General features: G+C 39.4%; 3 protein-coding genes and 2 pseudogenes across 4 annotated transcripts; 4 read left to right on the top strand and 1 right to left on the bottom strand.

Moving 5' to 3' along the window:
* Window positions 1–3958: 3958 nt before the first annotated feature.
* On the top strand, window positions 3959–4664 carry LOC125193175 (uncharacterized). Its single transcript, XM_048090929.2, has one exon. The coding sequence runs from the start codon at window positions 3981–3983 to the stop codon at window positions 4491–4493; it is 513 nt and encodes a 170-aa protein (XP_047946886.1). The 5' UTR covers window positions 3959–3980; the 3' UTR covers window positions 4494–4664.
* A 777-nt stretch (window positions 4665–5441) lies between these two features.
* Window positions 5442–7158, top strand: LOC125192430 (labd-13Z-ene-9,15,16-triol synthase, chloroplastic-like). The gene is made up of 2 exons (XM_048089995.2): window positions 5442–6386; window positions 6455–7158. Exons 1-2 carry the CDS (start codon window positions 5502–5504, stop codon window positions 7082–7084), a joined length of 1515 nt encoding a protein of 504 aa, XP_047945952.1. The 5' UTR covers window positions 5442–5501; the 3' UTR covers window positions 7085–7158.
* A 3421-nt stretch (window positions 7159–10579) lies between these two features.
* LOC125196293 (UDP-glucuronate 4-epimerase 3 pseudogene) lies at window positions 10580–12046 on the top strand (annotated as a pseudogene).
* Window positions 12047–12858: 812 nt separating this feature from the next.
* On the bottom strand, window positions 12859–15344 carry PUT5 (Amino acid permease family protein). Its single transcript, XM_048094747.2, has 2 exons — window positions 14210–15344; window positions 12859–13476 (listed from the first exon to the last, which is right to left on the bottom strand). The coding sequence occupies exons 1-2, from the start codon at window positions 15193–15195 to the stop codon at window positions 12939–12941; spliced, it is 1524 nt and encodes a 507-aa protein (XP_047950704.1). The 5' UTR covers window positions 15196–15344; the 3' UTR covers window positions 12859–12938.
* Window positions 15345–15864: 520 nt separating this feature from the next.
* LOC125193179 (cytochrome P450 71AP13-like) lies at window positions 15865–20330 on the top strand (annotated as a pseudogene). Its single transcript, XR_016137815.1, has 3 exons — window positions 15865–16852; window positions 18174–19132; window positions 19394–20330. The product of XR_016137815.1 is annotated as a cytochrome P450 71AP13-like (transcript).
* The last annotated feature ends 262 nt before the right edge of the window (window positions 20331–20592 follow it).

Here is a 20592-nt window from a genome sequence, read left to right on the forward strand (position 1 = left end):
TGTTCATAAAAAATAGACTATCTTGTAATGTTATCTGAGTCGTCGCCCCCGTGTCGATTTACTGAATCTACGATGCCCGATGATCTGGCCACAAAAGACGTCAGATTCTCTCTCATACCTTGAATCAGATGCGGTGGTGCCAACTTCTCAATCACGCATCGAATCTGAGACGTTGGTGCCATCTGTCTTCTACTGTGGAGAGAGATGCTATTAGTCTCAAAATTTAGAATATAGTATAGCTTTTACCAAGAGAAATTTTTGCGTCCACACCTATCCAATCGTCTAGGTTTATATACATTGAAGTAAACAGCGGATATGCAATTTTTTATTAATAAGTAATCATCAACTAATTTCCTAAAAACATATCAACAAAACTAATTAGTGTTTATTTGATTAAATGTGAAACGAGGGTGATGCATATGAGAAGAAGAGTATGGTGATAGAGACCCTACACCAAGATTTGCAATATCTCAGCACACTGCAGTTGGTGGCGCATCACCCATTCCTAAAATTTTATTTCATGACCTAAGTGGAATGTTGAATCATATTAATTGCTCCCTTTTCAATCACAACATCATTTTATTGAATTAGAATACATATGTATCAACTTTACTTCTATAAAACATTTGTTCTTTAAAGTGTCAGAAAATCTAATTAATATCAAATCGCACGTACCAACCATATTTGATGATCCAAGTGTTTCGTTGTTTCAAGTGTTTTCCTATTGTCTCTGTGCTCGTGGAGTGGAAGCATCGCATATATATATATAATTAATGACGTTAATTTCAATTTATTTTACGATTATGTTAGTATTAGCTAATTAAATTGCACGTGGCGTAGAAGTTAGTACGAAGTATAAAATCTTAAAACAATATAATTATATAGTTAATTTAGCTTATAAATTGTTAAACTTTCACCCAATTAGATAAATTGAGCTAAATATCATGGAATGAGTTCAACACACTGAGGTCCTCACTCCTCAAATATCCTAATCGCTTAAAATAATCGACTACTCTACCACTTAAATCCAATCAACTTATGTTTCAATGCGTCAATGACTCCTCTGTCTACTATTTAAAAAGTTTTTCAATAGTACGATGAGTTTTTAGAAATTATTTACTTAGTGAAAAAAAATAAAGGGACAAAATAAAATGAATGTGAGTATAAAAAGTTAATAAAATATGAACCAAAAGTGCAAAAAAAGTACTACTAAATGGTTTCATTAATTTATGAACAATCCAAAATACTAATAAAACATGAGTGAGTACCATGAGATCTTTCTAGCAAAGTTGAATTCGAATTAGAGAAAGCATAGAAATATTCCCAGGTGTTTATGGTGTAAACTGTAAAGGGCGACTTATGTATGAGTAGGTGAATCAGTGTTTATAAAAATCTACACACAAACACAAACCATTATTGTGTAAAGACACAAAATGAAAAACTTCAATCTATAATCCTGGGAGGCCATATTTAGTTGTCAGGATTTTTTCTGAAAAAGCAATTTGAGTTCTTAATTTTTAAATTCTTGTATTTGTTTTGATTTTTAATAAAATTGGAAAAGTAATCAGAATCCTAAAACCAAGGATTACAACTTTTTCAGATTATGAATCCTAACTTTTCTTAGATATTCTTTTTCTCAATTTTAGGAGGAGTATAATTTATACAACTACTACTAAATATTCTCTCCGTCCCAATTAAGTTGAGTCGTAGTCCTTTTTGGGATGTCCCAATGATGATGCTCGTTTCATGCATGTGTTCTATAGTAAAACTGCACTTAAATCAGTGAACTAACGATCCTTTTGAGTCAGGTGTGTGTAAATTTGCCATAAACCGAAGATCGCACCATTCAAGAAAGCGAAAGCAAAAGTCGAGGAAAAGGGTGGCATTGAGCTAATCAAGTCAATTATCAACTGGAGCCAGCCAGACTCTGCGCTGAAGAGAATATTACAAAACTCCACTCTAGAGTGTGAAGGGCAGAGATGTCATGCCCTTTATATTTGATGTATAGATTTTAATTGTGTTGATAAATACTTCTATATATTTACTGTTGTTATAATATCACTGTTAATCTGATATAATTATTTTTTGAGTATTTTATAATATATTGAATGTTCAAGACAATTTTGGTACAAATCATATAGTTTAAAATTTAATACAATAATCACTCATGAATTTAGGATATTATACTCATAAATATATAAAACAATAATAACACAATCATATATTCCAATTTACATGATTATTAACTTCAATGTGATTTCTAATTCATGTTTCTAGAATGCAAAATAAGAAGGAAAAAAAGAATAAGAAAATGAAAAAAGATTAAAAAAAATAGAAAAAAATAAGAGAAAAAGTAAAGTGAAAATTGATTGAAACAAAAATAATAAAGAAGGTACTTGATAAAGTATTTAATATCATTACAAATACTTTTTGAATAAAACACATTAGTAAAAGAATAACCAATAGATAATTTTGGTCTTAATTCAAAAAAATAGCTTAAAAAAGTGTAAAGTCTCTCTAAAGTGATTATATCTATGCCTAGGGAATAATAGCACTAATAGAATTGTCCAGATACTGAAAATGTTAGAACTCAAGTTATCAGCTACAGACTAAATTCGTAATTAAATTTTATTATGTTTGAGAATATAGTGCCAAAATACATCATACAATTGGGCTGAGAGGGATTTTCTCTTGAGAGTCCAAGTTATATGTCATGAGAGAGAAATGTTTTGATTTAATTGAGATGGTTTTGGTTAATTATTTTTGTTATAAGGTTTGGGATTTAGTTAATAAAAAGAGAGTTGGGTACTTGGGTTGCTACATTTATTTTTATTACATTATTTCAATTCAAATTCAGTTTTAAATTAGCGTGAACGATATTAATAAATTTAAAATTAAAACTAATATTAAAACCAAAACAAATAAAAAATGAACCCTTAAAATTAATCGCAACTTATGCGATCTCTGCGGCCTGCGACTGTGTCTCTCAGCTCCACGCTAACCGCCGCCACCCCCGTCAGCATCTAGCACTTCGTCGTTCGTTGCTCGTTGCCATCATTTCGTAATGTGATTTGGGTTTCCACTGTTTTTCTTCCAAAAAGAAAATTTCAATTGAGAAGGTACAATTTGATTCCGAAATAGTTATTGTACTCACCTTCGTTGTATTTGTGAATAGTATATCTAAATCCCACCTGGTGATGAAAGACTATCTAGGATATCTAGAGCTCAATATGGTAACCATATCTAATTCTCAATGTGAATTGCATATCCAAAATTCAACGTGAATAGCTTAGCATGTCAAAATTTTCAATTACCCAATGCTGACTTGCCATGTAATTTCCTGTTAATTGTTTTGTGCCATTCATTTTTTCAGTTAATGTCAAATGTCTTTTACTCTTTTAAGAACAATTCACTTATGTAGCTATGTTTCCTAGATGCCCTTCTGCTTGATACTATCTATTACTTCACTTTTGATACTCAATAATTGGTTGTAGTCCATGTCCTAGGGAACCTGCCCTAACTTAACAATTATGCTTTCCTCTCCATAATCTTCATTGGATGTGGCATAGGTAAAGTACTAGAGCATATATGATAGAACAGAATGAATAGTTATGGTATGCATTAGTTCTGCTCTTGGTGATCATTGATTGATTTGTTTCCAGCTATGGCAAGATTGAATGTATCATTGAGGAGGAAAATGTGCATTGTTTTCATATAATGCAATCAGCTAATTGGTTTTGGATCACCATTATCAAGAATCAAGAAAATCGTATTATGGTCAAGAAATCTAGCTACTGGATGCTTGTGAGTAATCAATTTCATTGATGATATATCCTCGGATTCTGGAGTTTGCTAAACCGTTCTCAAGTTAGGACAGTAAAACCTTAGGTTAGGTGGAACCATCAATTAAAATTTTATTTCCACGTGTTTATTTGGCTTGCTCGAATAAATATATCAGGAGCTAAAGAGCAGCTGGTGTCATGGATGAATCATTCACAGTTCAGATCAGCAGCAACTTAGTTAAAAAACTTCTCGATGATGGTGAGACTGAGAAGGTAAAAAAGAAAACCAGGAAGCCAAGACAAAAAAATCCCCAACAACCTCAAGCACAACAGCTTCCTGGTGATTCAGACGCACTTGGAGTTGGAGGCCCATCTTCAACTGCATGGCCAATTCAGTTGCCTTCTCATAAACCTCCAAATTCAAACTTAGAGGCCATGCGGTCTGTCCTTGAGGAGAGCGAGAAAGTCGTGGAGAGGCTGCATAAGAATGAGGAGAACATGTTGCAGGAGGTCACTGAAAGAGCAAAGGATCTTCATGATAAAGAGTTCGAGCTTCCAAATAGCAAGCCTATACCGTGCCTTGATGAGAAGAATGCATGTTTAAATTGCTACAAGGAACATATTAATGACCCTCTAAAATGTGCCCAATTGGTCAGATATTTTGCAAATTGTGCTCGCACAGTTAGACGGCAAGTCGGTCATGGCAACTAGCTACTCAACACCAAATTATAGGTAACCATAAAATTTTTGATGGTGTATGTTTACATGGATATGACTTAAAATAAATGAGTTACATACACATATATTGGGAAATTTGAGGGGGAACATTTACTTCTCTGAATGTTATGTTATGTTAGGTGGGGCAGGTAGATAGATGATTGATTCCTTGGCCAATCGTACTAACTCATTGTTAATTTGGCAAATTGTGCTTCGTATTATCTTGATATAATACTCCTAGTATCTTATTTTTTCTGCAATATGATATATACGTCTATTTATTCATTAGCCCTAAGATGTGATATAGCTATTTTGTTGTAGGATATATTCTATTTTCATTCAAATTATCTCCAATATCAAAATGAAATTATAAGTTGTGGTGCAATATAAAGCCGTTCAATTAATGAAATCACGAACTATGTCATCGTTGAATGAGTTTTCCATGTGACATATAGTTTAATAGAGTATATGTTGAAATCTTCACATAAAAAAATTAATGGTCGGAAAAGAAATTAAAATTTGACTTTCTGAGAGGATCATTCTGCCCACTACTTTCATCATCATTGACATCTCCATATCAAAATGAAAATTAAATGTATGAAGTCAACGGATGTATATAGCAACAACACTTCAAATTGGTACATCATGACTTTCATAGTTGTGTATATATATTTTTCTTACACCCTTAAATTTCAAATGCAAGATTGCCACGTGACATTCACTGGTACATGCAATAAATTAATGATGTAACACAAAATTGCAATAGAAGGTGTGAATAATATGAAAGGTATGAAAACATTAATTGCCATTTTTCTGAAATAAGAATAGCGTGTGCGGCGTTCATTATGAATTAATTTCAGTCAACCGAAGAACACAATTACTAGTATTGATTTGTTTAACCACAATTCAAGACTTTGGGATCAAGGTGCAATTCTTATAGTACTAGTATAAATAAGTATACTAGTTGGAGTAGTTAAATTAAGTTGAGACAGAAGAGATAGGATGGATTCAATAATTGTGGGATGTGTAATAGTAGTGGTAGCATCCATATTGATGTTGTGGTACAAAAGCAAGGATGGTGGAAAATATCCTCCGGGGCCACGTGGCATCCCGATCCTGGGGTATCTTCCTTTCATGAGCAGCCGCAACATGCTCCAACAGTTGGCCGACCTGTCCCAGCAGTACGGCCCCATCTACAAGCTCCGCCTCGGCAGCAAGTTGGCGGTGGTCATCACCTCCCCCTCCTTGCTCAAGCAGGTCGTCCGCGACCAGGACCACATCTTCTCCCACCGTGACGCCACCGCGGCCGCCCTCGCCTACAGCCGCGGCGCCAGGGACGTCGTCTTCTCGCCCCCCGACTCCAGCTGGCGGGCCATGAGGAAGGTGCTCGTGCGCGAGACGCAGAGCACCGCCGGCCTCCACGCCTCCCGCGAGCTGAGGAGGGACCAGATCAGGAAGGCCGTCCGATCCGTGTACGACAACATCGGACGGTCTGTGGCTTTCGGACAGCTCGTGTTTCAGACGGAAGTCAGCCTGCTGATGAGCCTTATGTGGGGAGGAGTGGATCAAGAGAGGGAGAGGCTCGGAGCTGAGTTCCGAGCCATCAACTCAGAGATCAGTCATCTCCTCGGGAAACCTAATGTTTCAGATCTATTCCCTGTTTTGTCAAGGCTTGATCTACAGGGAGTGGAGCGACGGATGGGGAAAGTGGTGGATTCTCTTGATAAAATACTCGAAGAGTTCATCTCTCAGCACGAGAAGCTTTCTGGATCAATGCTGAAGAATGAGGGGAGGAAGGATTTTCTACAGATCGTGTTGGAACATAAGGAGAAAAAGGACTCAGATCTGCCAACTCTTTCACGAGATCAAATTAAATCCTTGTTAGCTGTAAGTGCTTTATTTTACTACTACTAATTTTCATTTTCATTTTATCCGGAAAATGAAAATATATATAGGAGATCATAAGTGGAGGGTCGGACACGTCAGCAACAACAGTGGAATTTGCAATGTCGGAGCTCCTCAACAACCCGAAGGCCATGGAGAAAGCACAGAAGGAACTATCTGAGGTGGTGGGGATGGACAAAATAGTGGAAGAGTCCCACTTGCCCAAACTCAATTTTCTAAATGCCGTCATCAAGGAAACGCTCCGATTGCATCCTCCAGTACCCTTGCTAGTCCCAAGAGTGCCATTTCAGACCACAACTGTCGGAGGATACACAATCCCCAAGGGTACCAAGATTTTACTACATGTCTGGGCAATACAAAGAGATCCTACAATCTGGGACAACCCAGGAGAGTTCAAGCCTGAGAGGTTTCTACTAGATTCTACAACCTTGGATTTCAAAGGCAACAATTTTGAGTTTATTCCATTCGGATCGGGGAGAAGAATGTGCCCTGGATTGCCCTTGGCAGAAAGAATGGTTGCTCATTTGTTGGCTTCATTTCTGCATTCCTTTGATTGGAAGTTAGCAGATGGTAAGAAGCTTGATATGTCAGAAACTCTTGGAATTGTGCTACAAAAGACAAACACTTCGGTTGCTATACCCACTCTTAGATTGGGTAATACAACCAGTTTGTATATGTAGCCTAATTTTGTCTACTATTTGCATATGTAATAAATTCATGCATGAATTATTTAATGGATAATATTTTGTAAACACTCTCAATTTTCATATCGTTTTTTTACTTATTCTCGAAAGGATATCGGATGTTAGCTGGACTTTTTTTCCTAAGAGCCCGGATTCTTTTTTTTGTTTGAAGGACTTGACTTCACGACCAATTTAAGAAATGCGAATGGAATTAAAGAACGAAACACATTATTGATGGGGGAGAAAGAATTCACAGGGGGCCTAAGAAAATAATTCTTTTTGCTAGCCCAATTCTTTTAATTGAAGACACTTTTGAAAGTGATAAATAAGGTAATTTAAGATTTGCATCAATGTGTAGTGTAGCATAAAGTAGTTTTTTTTTTTTTTCACCAAATGTAAGATATTATTTAACCAAATCCATAACGATTACATCGCGAATAAAAATAGGAATACAATTCAACCAAAACTTGCTCTCAGCTATAGAACCAGATGCCCGAGCAAGCGTGTGGGCAACTTGATTCGCTGATCACCTTACAAACCTCATAGAGGATCCGGAGACCTCTTTCAAAAGCTGATGAAAATCTTCTACTACTGTCCCAAAGATAGATTCATCCTTCCGTAAATTTGTCACTGCGAGTACTAGGCATCCATCTCAAACTCTATCTCCTTCCATCCCTCTCTTTTGATCCAACTCAGCACCTCTCTCAAGCTACACTAATTTTGGTTGGTGTGTGCCTAACAATGAAATTAATTTGTTCCCTAAATATAAAGTATAGACTATAAATAGAAGTATTGTTTAGGTGTACTTATTATAAATAGTACTACTACCACTACTACTACTACAGTATACAGTATGGAAAATGTCTTGACAATATACTTATAATTTTTATGATATTAGTAGTATAAGCTGATGAGATGGTTTCGCCCGTTCTAGTAAAAAGGCCAGAAATTAGTTAGCACGATGAAAAGGCATTGGGTCGAAATTTATAATTCAGCCAATTTTGTTTGCGTGCATTTCTCTTTCTTCAGTCTTGGGCTTTTGGGATCATATTTTTATGTTGAGACACCATTATGCTTCACCCACAAAATTAGGAGTATGGGGTCGCCAAACTGATAAGGTGATTTTAGTGTTGGAAACTCGTTAGTATTTGTTAAGTAATTAAGCAGTGGATTTAATTAATTTTCTTGTGGTCGATCACTAAATTTTATTGATATACTATATTGAATCATGAAATTAATTAGTCAATATATAAATTATTACATATATGATCGTAATATTTATGTGTACAACAACACAAGTGATAAATAAGTAGTAGTAGAATGTTTTATTTTAAGTAGTTATTTTTTTTTAAAAATGATAATATAACTAATTGAACTGAAAAGAGAGTAAATAAGAGAGATAATAATTTAGAGAATTCGATAATAGTATATACTCCCTCCGTCCCGCTTTAGCAGTCTCATTGACTTTTTTGCACTCGTTTTGTAAAAATGATAATAAATAGTTAAAGTGGAGAAATAATAAAGTAAAAAAGAGAATAATATAGAGAAACGTCTTATCTACATTATTCTCTTTTTTATTTTATTATTTCTCCACTTTAACTATTTATTATCATTTTTACAAAACGAGTGCAGAAAAGTCAATGGGACTGCTAAAGCGGGACGGAGGGAGTACGAGTATAGTGACATACTTGGATTTTACATGGTTTTAGAGGGTGATTATGTATGAATTTGATCATATTTTTTCTATTATTGGACTTGTTTATATCTACTTCTCTATTATGTTGGTATGTTGACCATTTTGTTAAGAATGTGTAGAAAAAGGTACAAAATATGTGGATGTGCAGCAGCCTTGGTTTGAGACAATATTTACGGGAGATTTTGAAGTCCAATCAACCCCTAATGCATACCAATCTCTTCGTCTTCGAAAGAGCTTCGCGTAGGTATCTCACACGCCTCAATCGGAGTTCGGTAGAAGAAGTTATGGCCGTTATACAAACATTGCGCTGTCCAGAAAATCTCACCCGACCGGGTGCATTATTGCCCTATAATTCCACTCGGCCGGGTGGCGTAATTATGCCTGCGAGATTCCAGAGTACCAAAGAAGTCCCACCCGGCCGGGTGAATTTCCAGTGGATTAATTCCACCCGGCCGGGTCCGTCAATCTGACGTTTTTCAAAGCAGAAACGCTATTTTTGAAGAGGGGAATAAGAAGGAAGAATTAGGTCAATTTTATTCATTCTCTACATGCGACAAAACACACGCTCTCTTTTTGTGAAGAACTCTTGGAAGAAGATTGAAGATTCAAGCTTCAATTCCTCCGCCAATTGCGATTCAGATCATGATTTCCATTGTTTTGCTTAGTTTCTTTTTGTTTTCTACCATAAACATGAGTAGCTAAACATCTTTTATGTAGAATTCTTGGTGAAGATGCATTGATTCATAGTTTTAATCCAATTGACTTCGTTTTTATCTAGCTCTTGTAATTGTTTGGTTTATTCCTGTGCTTTTTCCTGTCAATTGCTTGATCACCAATTGGTAGTGTTAGGGTTTCTTAGAGTAATCGGGAGGTGAAATAATTAATCTTGAAAGAGGGATACTTCACACCTTAATTCAGTAAAACTCGGGAGAGTTGAGGTTTTGAGTGGGATCTTTAATCTAATCGAACTATTAGGAGTTAGGTCTAAGAATTAGAAGGGGACTTCAATTATTACACCTAATCTACGGATTTCTCACCTCGGGAGGGGGTTTAATCTATATTTGTGATTGATTCAACAATTCTGGAGACTTTAAATGGTAAATCGGTTTCAATTGGGTTAGGCTATGAGTTGTGCATCGGATCCTTGAATTCTGCATATTTCTCTATCATTTTTACAACTTGCTTCTTTGTTTTCTTGTTTAAGTGCTTATTTTAATCTCTGTTTTTATATGCTTTTAGTAGTTGTTAGTTTAAAACCAAAATTCTCGATCGTCTGGATAGTAGTTGAAATTGGTTCGTGGTACTTAGGTTTACACTTAATTGTCTCTGTGGGATACGATATACTCTTGCTTGCTGTTTGCTACGATAGCCCCGTACACTTGCGGGTATTAATTGGGTAAAATAAAGTTGAGTCATATAGTCAGGCGAACTCTATGCTAGCTAATTTGCATAGACAAAATAGGACATATTAATGATATTATAATTAAAGTTGAAAGACGTTTCTAATTAATAAAACAGGTATACATATGAAATCACGGAGGATTTATGACAATATGATTAGAGTACGCGTTTTCCTTGAATTATTACGATATTTGTGACCATATTAATCACAAATGTCCAACACAATAAATGTGACCTATCATTGCCATTTGCTGTGGACTGGACTTTGATTATTTATTATTTAGAATGTGTATTTAGTTTCGAGAATTAATCATGAAATACTAGTTGAAAATAAAAAAAAAAATTTAAAATCCTGATTGAAAAGTGACATAAATTAAATTTAGAGTGTTGGTATAAAAATGCAAAAGCCAGCGAAATCCCCTTGGAGTCCCAACATCAGACACGCAATCGCTGGTATTTCCGATGAGTCAACTGAAGCCCATTCTCTCACACTTGGACCCGATCATCCCCTCCTCCACCGGCAAATTCAAATCGGCGCCGTATGCCTTCCACCGCGTCCGCTTCCACCCCAGGCTCACCCTCTGGTCCTTCCTCCTCCTCTTCTTCGTCCTCCTCCTCTTCTTCTGCTCTCCCCCCGCCGCCTCCCCCGCCGGGAAGCGCCGCAGCCTCCACACCCTCAGCCCTAATTGGGAACTCAAGGCCCGAAATTCGGCCAAGGGCGGCGGTCTCACCGTCCTCGTCACCGGCGCCGCCGGCTTCGTGGGCACCCACGTGGCGATGGCCCTGAAGAAGCGCGGCGACGGAGTGGTCGGCCTCGACAATTTCAACAGCTACTACGAAACCGGGCTGAAGAAAGCCCGAAAAAGCCTCCTGGAACGGCAGGGCGTGTACATCATCGAGGGCGACATAAACGACGGCGCTCTGCTGGCGAAGTTGTTCGAGATCGTCCATTTCAGTCACGTGATGCACCTGGCCGCGCAGGCGGGAGTCCGGTACGCAATGCAGAATCCGAATTCATACGTCCACAGCAACATCAAGGGCTTCGTCAGCTTGCTCGAAGCCTGCAAGAACGCAAACCCTCAGCCCAGCATCGTCTGGGCTTCCTCCAGCTCCGTCTACGGCCTCAATTCCAAGGTCCCCTTCTCGGAGAAGGACAGGACCGATCAGCCTGCCAGCTTGTACGCCGCCACCAAGAAGGCCGGCGAAGAGATCGCTCACACTTACAACCACATCTACGGCCTATCCATCACCGGCCTGCGCTTCTTCACCGTCTACGGGCCGTGGGGGAGGCCCGACATGGCCTACTACTTCTTCACCAAGGACATACTGAGAGGGAAAGAGATCAAGATTTTCCACGGGGCCGCCAGGGATTTCACCTACATTGATGATGTGGTGAAGGGTTGTTTGGCAGCATTGGACACGGCCAAGACGAGCACCGGCAGCGGGGGGACCAAGAGGGGGGCAGCCCAGCTGAGGATATACAATTTGGGGAACACCAGCCCCGTGCCTGTGGGGAAGCTGGTCAGCATATTGGAGAAGTTGCTCAAGGTGAAGGCCAGGAAGAAGGTGCTGCAGATGCCCAGGAACGGCGACGTTTTGTTCACTCATGCCAATATAAGTTTGGCCAGGAACGAGATTGGTTATAACCCCACTGTTGATCTTGAAACTGGGCTGGCCAGGTTTGTCAAGTGGTACGTTAGTTACTATGCGTCCAAGAAGAAGACTGCCTGGTGATTTCCAATCTCATTTTGCTATCCATTACTAGTAGTAGTGCAACCTCTTGTCTTGGACTCAATAATTATTGCTTTTTTTTATTAACTATTAAAATGTCATTACCTTAATGTAACTCTGTTTTATTTCAACTAGGTATTGTACATTAGTTTCGCAGGGAGAAGTTATTTAGAATAAGTGTTTCATGATGCTGATGATAGATGATAGATGATCTCTCGATCTCTCTTAAACTGCCATCATTATTTGTTAGTTGGCCAATGCCTCTCATGATTCGTTTGTGTGTTCAACTTATCATGATTGTTTCGTCGCTGATAAAGATGGATTCTTCTTGGACAATGTTTTTTTGGTGATCCAACCATATAATTATGATGCAGCTACCCCCTAAATTAGATATTCATTGCTAGCTACCTCATCATAACTTTCAATACGTTTTTAAGGTACCTTCGACAAGGATTACTTTTGAGCTCAAATGCCGCAGGATAGGCGTTCTCTTTATAACAAAGATGATTCAGTTTGATAGTACACAAGAACCCAGATAAAAATATTTTAGATCACATTCCTACATAACCATCTAATGCAAAAATATTAACTCATTTTATTCCAAAACTATTTTTATCAAAATATATTATAGCATATGTGAATATTAAACCGTAGTTTGCAGCTCTTATCCAACTTGGCGAATGAATTCAAATCCTTAGGTTATGTTTGAACACAAGGTTTATGAGAAAATCCTTTCCATAAACCGTTCTTTTCTTTCTTATGGAGTATATTCCATTGTCTAGGGAAAATATATAAGCAATTTCCTATCTTTTTGGAGAACGATAGTAAGGCTGCGTTTACATGAATATTTTAAATTAATTTATCATCTGCCCGTTTTGTGCATTTTCTCTTTTCAGTCTCATGCACGAATGAAATTCTCAAATAGTGGTGGGGAAGCCAAAGCTGAAAAAATCAAGATCTTTTTCCTTTATATAAACTGCTACTGCTAAAAGCATGTAGAGCATCGATATATATAGTTACCTTCTACTCCAACTTTGGGTCCCCCTCCGAGGAGACAACAGCCGAAGCTTGGCCGGTTGTAGAAGACGGAAAATCTGCTAGAAGGTTGTGAGATTCCTCATCGGTGAGCTCTTGATGCTCCAAATGGCCTTCAAGATCAGAGTCAGTTGATGGCCTTAATGTAGTTTCATCTGTGTTGAACTTGATCCAATTCTGCTCCTTTGCATGGTTCAAGACGGGATACGAAACAAATCCCAGAAAGATAACAGCAGCGCTCACTATGAACGTCTTCAAGGACGCAAGACACATCACCAAAACGAGCAACAACACCGGAGGCAGGCAGAGCATCGCAGCACCAAATGTATCCAAGGGGACTTTGTAAGGCCTGTGTAGTTCTGGCTTCTGTATTCGCAGCTTGATGAAGGCTGCAAACTCGAACAGCATTCCAACGGCGTAGAGGAAGTTTAGAAATTCAAGAATCTCCTGGAAACTCATCCATGAGAGGAATATGACGCCACTTGCAGAACACAGAATGCTGAATGTGGGAGTCCCGTATTTTGATCTGCAAAATGGGAGCAGTTGTTAAAGTGTCTCCCAGCTGAATAAGATGAAATTTTTCATGGTCGACAACTGGGAAAAACAACAATAATTCATGTGCTGGAGACTGAAGTGTTAACTCTTTTAGCAAACTAGGACAACATTGGCCAATCAAACATTTTACGCTCTAGATGGGAATGGAGAGTAACCAAACTTGTACATTGTTGTAAAACTTCTACATGTGCTTGCTTAGTAGAATACCACTATTGTCGTTGTAGATTCCACTAAAGAAAAAACGTCCGCATGGTGCTTTTAGGAGGCGTTTATAAATACAATATCAATCAAGAAAATTGTTTTAAAGAATGAGGATATCCTCTCTTGAATAAAAACATACAAGTTGTTTAGGAACTTATGAACTTTTAAGCAGCATTGGGCAAAATAAGCTCCCAAATAACATACTAGTACTATAAGCTAAGAATAGAAACTCAGTCATTCTTTCATAATCTTATAAACAAGAATCAATTTTTTTTTTAACACTATGGTTTTCGATATGTATCCTACCAATCTATTCTAACTAAAATTCTCTACCAACTAGAATGTTCCCTCTCTAATTCACTATTCTCTTTTTCACTTATAAGCTCAGCTATTCAATTACTTTAACAACCTATAAATTCCTAGATATAATATAATCTAGTAAAGACTGTAATGATCAAGTATCACATAAACAGAGAGATAGACAAGTGTAAAAAGAAAGAAACCTGATAGAAAAAACAGAAGGGAGCATCCCAATCTGGCTCATCCCCAGCAGCTGGTAGGCATCGCTGCTCATCTCAGCTTCAAACAAGCCCATGTTGGACAAGGCGGCTGCAGCCTGGATCCACCACTTCAACCAAGAACCACCGATGAGCATCCCTATCTGAGCGAAGTAACCGTCAGTCCACTCAGTGGGATCGGTCTCCACAGCGCCCGTCCCAGCAAGCAGAGGGATCAAATAGGAGCACACGACCAGCACCACCGCCCCCAGCAGCGCCCTGGGAAAGGTCCTACTGGGATTCTCAATCTCCCCAGCCAACGTACTAGCATTGTCCCAGTAATTCAGATTCCAAAACAAGCTATTGAAGTAGCCCCTCCAATCCAGCTTGGCGTGATCCAACGCCAGCCAGCGCCTGGGCCTAATCCGGGGGATCGACAGAAGGCCCATCACAACAAACGGCAGAAGCGAGAAGCAAGCGAGTAAAACAGCTGAGAATCCAACAATGTGCAATCCTCTGTAATTCAAGTAGGTCAACGACATTGTGATCCCTAACAAAGCAGGAATCCTGGCAATGGTGTGGTTGAAAATCGGGAAAGAGTGCTTGAGATAATCGAGGAAGAGTACCGGGTAAAGGGCGTTATCCATAACCCCGCTGAACCATTTCCAAAAGCCTTCCTGAAATCCCCAAAAATCGCCGAAGGCAGACGATATCCAGAGCACGTAGCCGCCGTTTTGGGGGAAACTGGTGGCGAGCTCGGCCGTGACTAGGGCTTCGGGGATGCTCCAGAAAAAGGGGAAAATTAGAAAACCAAGGAGAGAGAGGAGAGGGCCGCCGCCAGCTCTGACGGAATCCTCCACGCCGAAGGGGCCTCCGGAGACCTCGTAGAAAATCAAGGCGATTAGAGGTAGTATCGTCAGCTTTGGATTTGGATTTGGATTTGGATTTGGCTTCGCCATTAATCCCTCCTCCCTCTCCTCGTCCTCGCGCATAGAGGGAGAGAGGGAGACTCACGTCACGTGGGAATAACTGATTACAGGAAGGAAGAGAATGGGAGGGAAAAGATCGGCGGTCACCAAAGTATCAGATTCATAGCATAGCATAGGATTAATCAGAGAAGATATGGTTATGGAGGTTTGACTTGTTTACACAGTAAATTCTATCTCCACCCCGCCCATGTGTAACCTTCAATTCACACGTGCACAGAGGAGAGAAATCCTTGGTATCTCCAGATCCACCAAAAAGGCCTTCAAATTAACTTTCTAAAAATAATTTCAAACACAAAAAAATTACTCCATGTCAAATAATTTGTCCCATTTTTTCCATTTTGGTTTATCCCACATAATATGTCTAATTTCAGTTTTTCCACTTTTGGTAATGGATCTCATATTTCACTAACTCATTCTTACTTACTCCCTCCATTCCATAGTAATAGAATCATTTTGCCATTTTAGTACGTTCCATAGTAATAGAGTCATTTCCCTTTTTAGTAAAAGTTAACACACTTCCGAGGCGCGCCCGAGCCCAAGCCCGATTTTTTCGGTTTTTTTTTTTAATTATTTAACCCTAATTTAAACCACTATAAATACTCCATTTTCTTCACTTTTCACCAAACCTTTCACTTTATCTTCTATATTCTCTCAATATCCACACTTTCAACAATGGATCTGAGCCAATACCCAAGCCCGAATAATGTCGACGACGATATGCCGATGTTTGGAGGAGGCGGCGGCGGCGCCCGGTGGCCCGGCCACGAAGACTACCGGGTTGAGACGCCCGGATCTGTAGGATCCACTTTCATCTCCGACTCTGAGTTCGATCCGTTCTTCGGCACCGAGGAGTATCGGGTTGAGGATATGGAGCCTAGTTGTGGGCAACCTCCTGCCCCTGTGCGGCCGCCGCCGAAGAAAGGGAGGAAGAAGATGGCGCGGAAAGAAATGGCGCCATTGGTGCCAGTCCCACTCCCACATGACGAGCCGAACGAGGAGTACGCAACAGGGCGTACTGACTACGAGTTGGACGAGTACCTGAAGGTGGCTCAGTGTTGGGTCGATGTATCGGAGGATTCGATATCCTCCAACAACCAGACTTCGGCCAGGATGTGGGATCGCATTGAGGAACGCTACAGCGAGGTGAAACCAAAGTGGGCGTTCAAGCGGACCAAGGTTCAGCTGCGCAAGTGTTGGGATCGGATCAAGGTCCACATCAACAACTTCTGCTATATCTACAACAGGAACAGGGACGGAAGGGCTAGCGGTGAGAGAATGGAGGATGTCCTCAACAAGTCGTTGTCCGAGTACCAACGACAGTTCGGGCAGTTCAAGCTTTACAATGTTTGGCTGATCTTGAAGGACAAGGGAAAGTTCAACGGAGGGATACTGGTTGGATCCTCGGCTCCGAAGCGGACGAAGAACACCGCCGCTGGCGATTACACGAGCAGCGGCCCATCTCCTGTGGATCTGAACGCTGAGCCGGAAGGCAGTTCTGGCACGCCTACGTCTACTTTTACACGTCCCATTGGTACCAAGGCTGCCAAAACCCAGGCCAAAGGGAAGGCGAAGGCGGGCGCATTTGGATCGGCGGCCCCCCTGCAGGCTACGCCTCCTCCATATGCTCAGCTCATGGACAGGGCAATCGAGGAGTTCGGAGGTTATCGCAAGGTGGTTGAGTATAGGTTTATACATGACGCCCAAAACAGCCTTCGTGAAGAAACCGATCCGGTAGCCCGACAGAGGACTAAGAATATGATCAAGAATTTGGCCCAGAGGTTGAATTTAGATGACTAGTTTGGTTTTTTCTTTTTTTAGTATTTTAGTTTTAATGTAGTTTTTTTTTTAGCTAAGTATGATGTAGTTCCACTTTTCAATTAAGTAATGTACTTTTTTTTTTTTGCATTTGTGGTGTTTAAAATAATATATTTTGGTATTTTATAGTAATTAAAAATAAAATTAAAAAATAATGATTTAAAATTGAAATGAAAAGTGGATAAGAGATAGGGCATGCACTAGGGCTCCACCATTGCAGAAAGATAGGGCATGCTGACATAGCAACCACTAGGGCTCTCACTAGGGCTTCCACTAGAATATCCATTGTGGATGCTCTTAATCTCCGTGCCGAAAAGAAACGCCTCCATTACTATGGAACGGAGGAAGTATATTTTATTATAAAACTAATATATAAAAGTAGAATTCTCATTCCATTAACTTTTTAAATTCACTTTTTTATTATATATCTTAAAACTTGTACCCGGTTAAAATGAGACGAATTATTCAGGACGAAGGGAGTATACTTCATAGTAAGTAGGATTTTATCACAAATTGAAACAAAAAATCTTTAAGTACAAAACTATTTTATCTAGTGTAGAGGTATATTAAACAATATTCTAAAATAATACTACTAGTATTAAATGATGTCCACTAAACCTGTAACCCCCCAAAAATATCTCATTTAAGTTGGCAAAGTGAAATCGGATGCTACAATCTTCCTTAAAAATTGACTGAGTGTGGTCCTCTCACTCTAACCATGTATAATGACAATATCAGGAAGCTGATATATTCCACCATTTAATTAATATTCGATGAATAATAATGTTAATTTTAAAATACTTACTCCACCTATTCAATAAGCTAAAAACTTGGATGGTAAAATGAGATGAAAATAAAAATGATTATTGTGCTTTTATGTAAAGATTGTTATTCCTGTATTGTATTATTAACTGTAAAAAATCAGCAATTTTGGCTGAATTATACTAACCAAACGACTCCTAAAATATTTCAGATAAAACTTTATAACCTTTATTTTATTTAAATAATCAATAATAGTAAATAATTAATGAAAAATTAAACATGAGTGTGTTATTAACATTATACAGATCAAGTAATCATGCATGCATACACCGATACGGAATATGAAGAGAGTTTTGTCTATACCTACGTAAATATTCCTATTTATTTTATTTAAAAATTTCCAGAGAATGAAACCCTTATAAATAAGAGAGTTGAAATATACTCCATAAAAAATCAGAATCATACAACAGTGAATCCAGTCCAGCTGTTGCAGGAAGGCTACCTTCTTCTTCTTCTTCTCCCCATACTACTGGGGCTAGGCACATTAATCTTCCTCTCTCCCTCTAAAAAACCCACAAGGCTACCTGGGCCCCCCAGGCTCCCGCTGATCGGCAACCTCCACCTCCTCGGCAAGCACCCCCACCTCTCCCTCCTCTCCCTCTCCAAAAAATACGGCCCCCTCTTCCACCTCCAGCTGGGTGAGATCCCCACCGTCATCCTCTCTTCTGCCGCCACCGCCAAGGAAGCCCTCAAAACTCACGACCTCGCCCTCGCAACCCGGCCCGAGATCTCCGCGGCCAAAACGCTCTTCTACAACTGCACCGACGTCGCCTTCGCCCCCTACGGCCCCCACTGGCGGAGCACCAGGAAGCTCTGCACCCTCGAGCTGCTCAGCGCCAAAAGGGTTCAATCCTTTTCCTCCGTTAGAGCCGAGGAAGCTTCTAGGCTCGTCCGCCGTGTGTCGGCCAGCGCCACCGGTGCTGTCGACCTGTCGAAGCTGCTGAATCTGTACGCCAGCGACGTTCTCTGCCGGATTGTGTTCGGCAAGGACTTCTCTGGCGGCGGAGAGTATGAGAGGTTTGGGTTTAAGGAGATGCTTGATGAGTATCAGGAACTGCTTGGGGGGCTTTCCCTCGGGGATTTCTTCCCCTCCATGGAGATTTTGCAGGTGCTGACGGGGCATAGGGGGAGACTGAGGCGTGCTTTCCAGCGGTTTGATAAGCTTTTTAGTGATGTTATTGAGGAGAAGATGCACACAACACAAGCCCAGTATATGGATTTTGTCGATATTTTGCTTCACTTGCTCACAAATGGAGATGCCCATATTCCACTCACCATGGATAATGTTAAAGCTATCCTCTTGGTAACTTCCTATTTTTGTTTTTACTACTCCATAATTTCACTGCTTTTATTTATTGCAATCTACAATATCGACAAAAATACTCCCATTATTGTACTCCATATATAAATGTATTCCAATGATCGTCCTACATGACAACTTTTATACTAGTATCTTTTACTTAGGAAGAATACATAGATATTATACTTATGTAACTCCAAAAATTGCATTTTATTGTCATATGCAAGTAATGATGATAGGTATTTAATTTGTGTTTGGGTGCAGGATATGTTTGCAGCAGGAACGGACACATCATTCATAACCTTGGATTGGACCATGACAGAGCTGCTAACTCATCCAGAAATCCTCAAAATCCTCCAGTCCGAGGTAAGAAATGTAGTCGGAGAAAAAGAAATGGTGTCTGAAACTGATCTTCCTAACCTAAAGTACATGAAAGCCGTGATCAAAGAAGTCATGAGATTGCACCCTCCTGCACCTCTACTTCTCCCTCGTGAATCCATGGCACAAATCACGATCAACGGCCATACCATTCCGGCCAAGAGTTCATCAATGCATGGGCCATAGGTAGGGACGCTGAATACTGGGAGAATCCAGAGGAGTTTGATCCCAATAGATTCTTGAACTCAGACATTGATTTTAGGGGCCAGCATTTCGAGCTGATTCCTTTTGGAGCGGGCAGGAGAATTTGCCCTGCTATAACCTTCGGTTTGGCGACTGTGGAGATGGGATTGGCGCAGCTTGTCCATCAATTTGATTGGGAGCTGCTGCATCAGGTTAAGCCTGATGATCTTGACATGACCGAGGTTTTTGGCATCACCATGCACCGGAAATCGCCTCTCCTCGTTGTTGCCAACCACCATGTTTTGGGTTCTAAAACTCAAAATTAGTACTCCATTCATCCACGATTCAAAGTCTGAATTTGATACCGTGCGAGTTTTATGAAATGTGAATAAAGTAAGTGACAAGAGTCAGTGAAGTGTGTATCTACTTTTATATGTAGGAGTATTAGTTATTAGTTTAATAATAAATTATGATTGTAATTATCTAGTGGAGTGTGAGACCCACTAATCTAAAATGAAAAAATATAAATGTAATTTTAAATTATAGACATTTTGAAATGTTAAGACATTATTTGGTGGAAGGAAGAATGTTGTAATGATCTAGAGTACTATTATTCGTGTTAGTACATGAGTTTGGTTAATTTGCTGTTGGGCTGAGAGAAACATAAGTTATAATGGGCTTTTTTCTTATTATTGGGCAGAGAGAAAATGGAGTTGAATTAGGTTTTTTTGCTGCTGGGCTATAATTTATTTGGGCCTTTGAATGAGTCAATTTAACAAGGCCTTTATTAAATCACTTAATTTAATTGTTTCACTTAATAAAACTATTTTAACAAGGCCTTTATTAAAACTCTTAATTTAATTGTCTCACTTAATAAAATTGGTAATAGTGTCTCACATTCC

The sequence above is a fragment of the Salvia hispanica genome, chromosome 4 (genome assembly GCF_029641045.1).
Source record: "Salvia hispanica isolate PSC_SH4W2 chromosome 4, Shi_PSC_v1, whole genome shotgun sequence".
NCBI lineage: Eukaryota > Viridiplantae > Streptophyta > Magnoliopsida > Lamiales > Lamiaceae > Salvia > Salvia hispanica.

Bases quoted from the DNA above. Each gene is read 5' to 3' on its own strand.
- LOC125193175 (XM_048090929.2), top strand. From the start codon at position 3,981: ATGGATGAATCATTCACAGTTCAGATCAGCAGCAACTTAGTTAAAAAA.
- LOC125192430 (XM_048089995.2), top strand. From the start codon at position 5,502: ATGGATTCAATAATTGTGGGATGTGTAATAGTAGTGGTAGCATCCATA. The intron at 6,387-6,454 runs GTAAGTGCTTTA...AAATATATATAG, and splicing joins AAATTAAATCCTTGTTAGCT to GAGATCATAAGTGGAGGGTC.
- PUT5 (XM_048094747.2), bottom strand. From the start codon at position 15,195: ATGCGCGAGGACGAGGAGAGGGAGGAGGGATTAATGGCGAAGCCAAAT. The intron at 13,477-14,209 runs GTTTCTTTCTTT...CCCATTTTGCAG, and splicing joins CCTTCTGTTTTTTCTATCAG to ATCAAAATACGGGACTCCCA.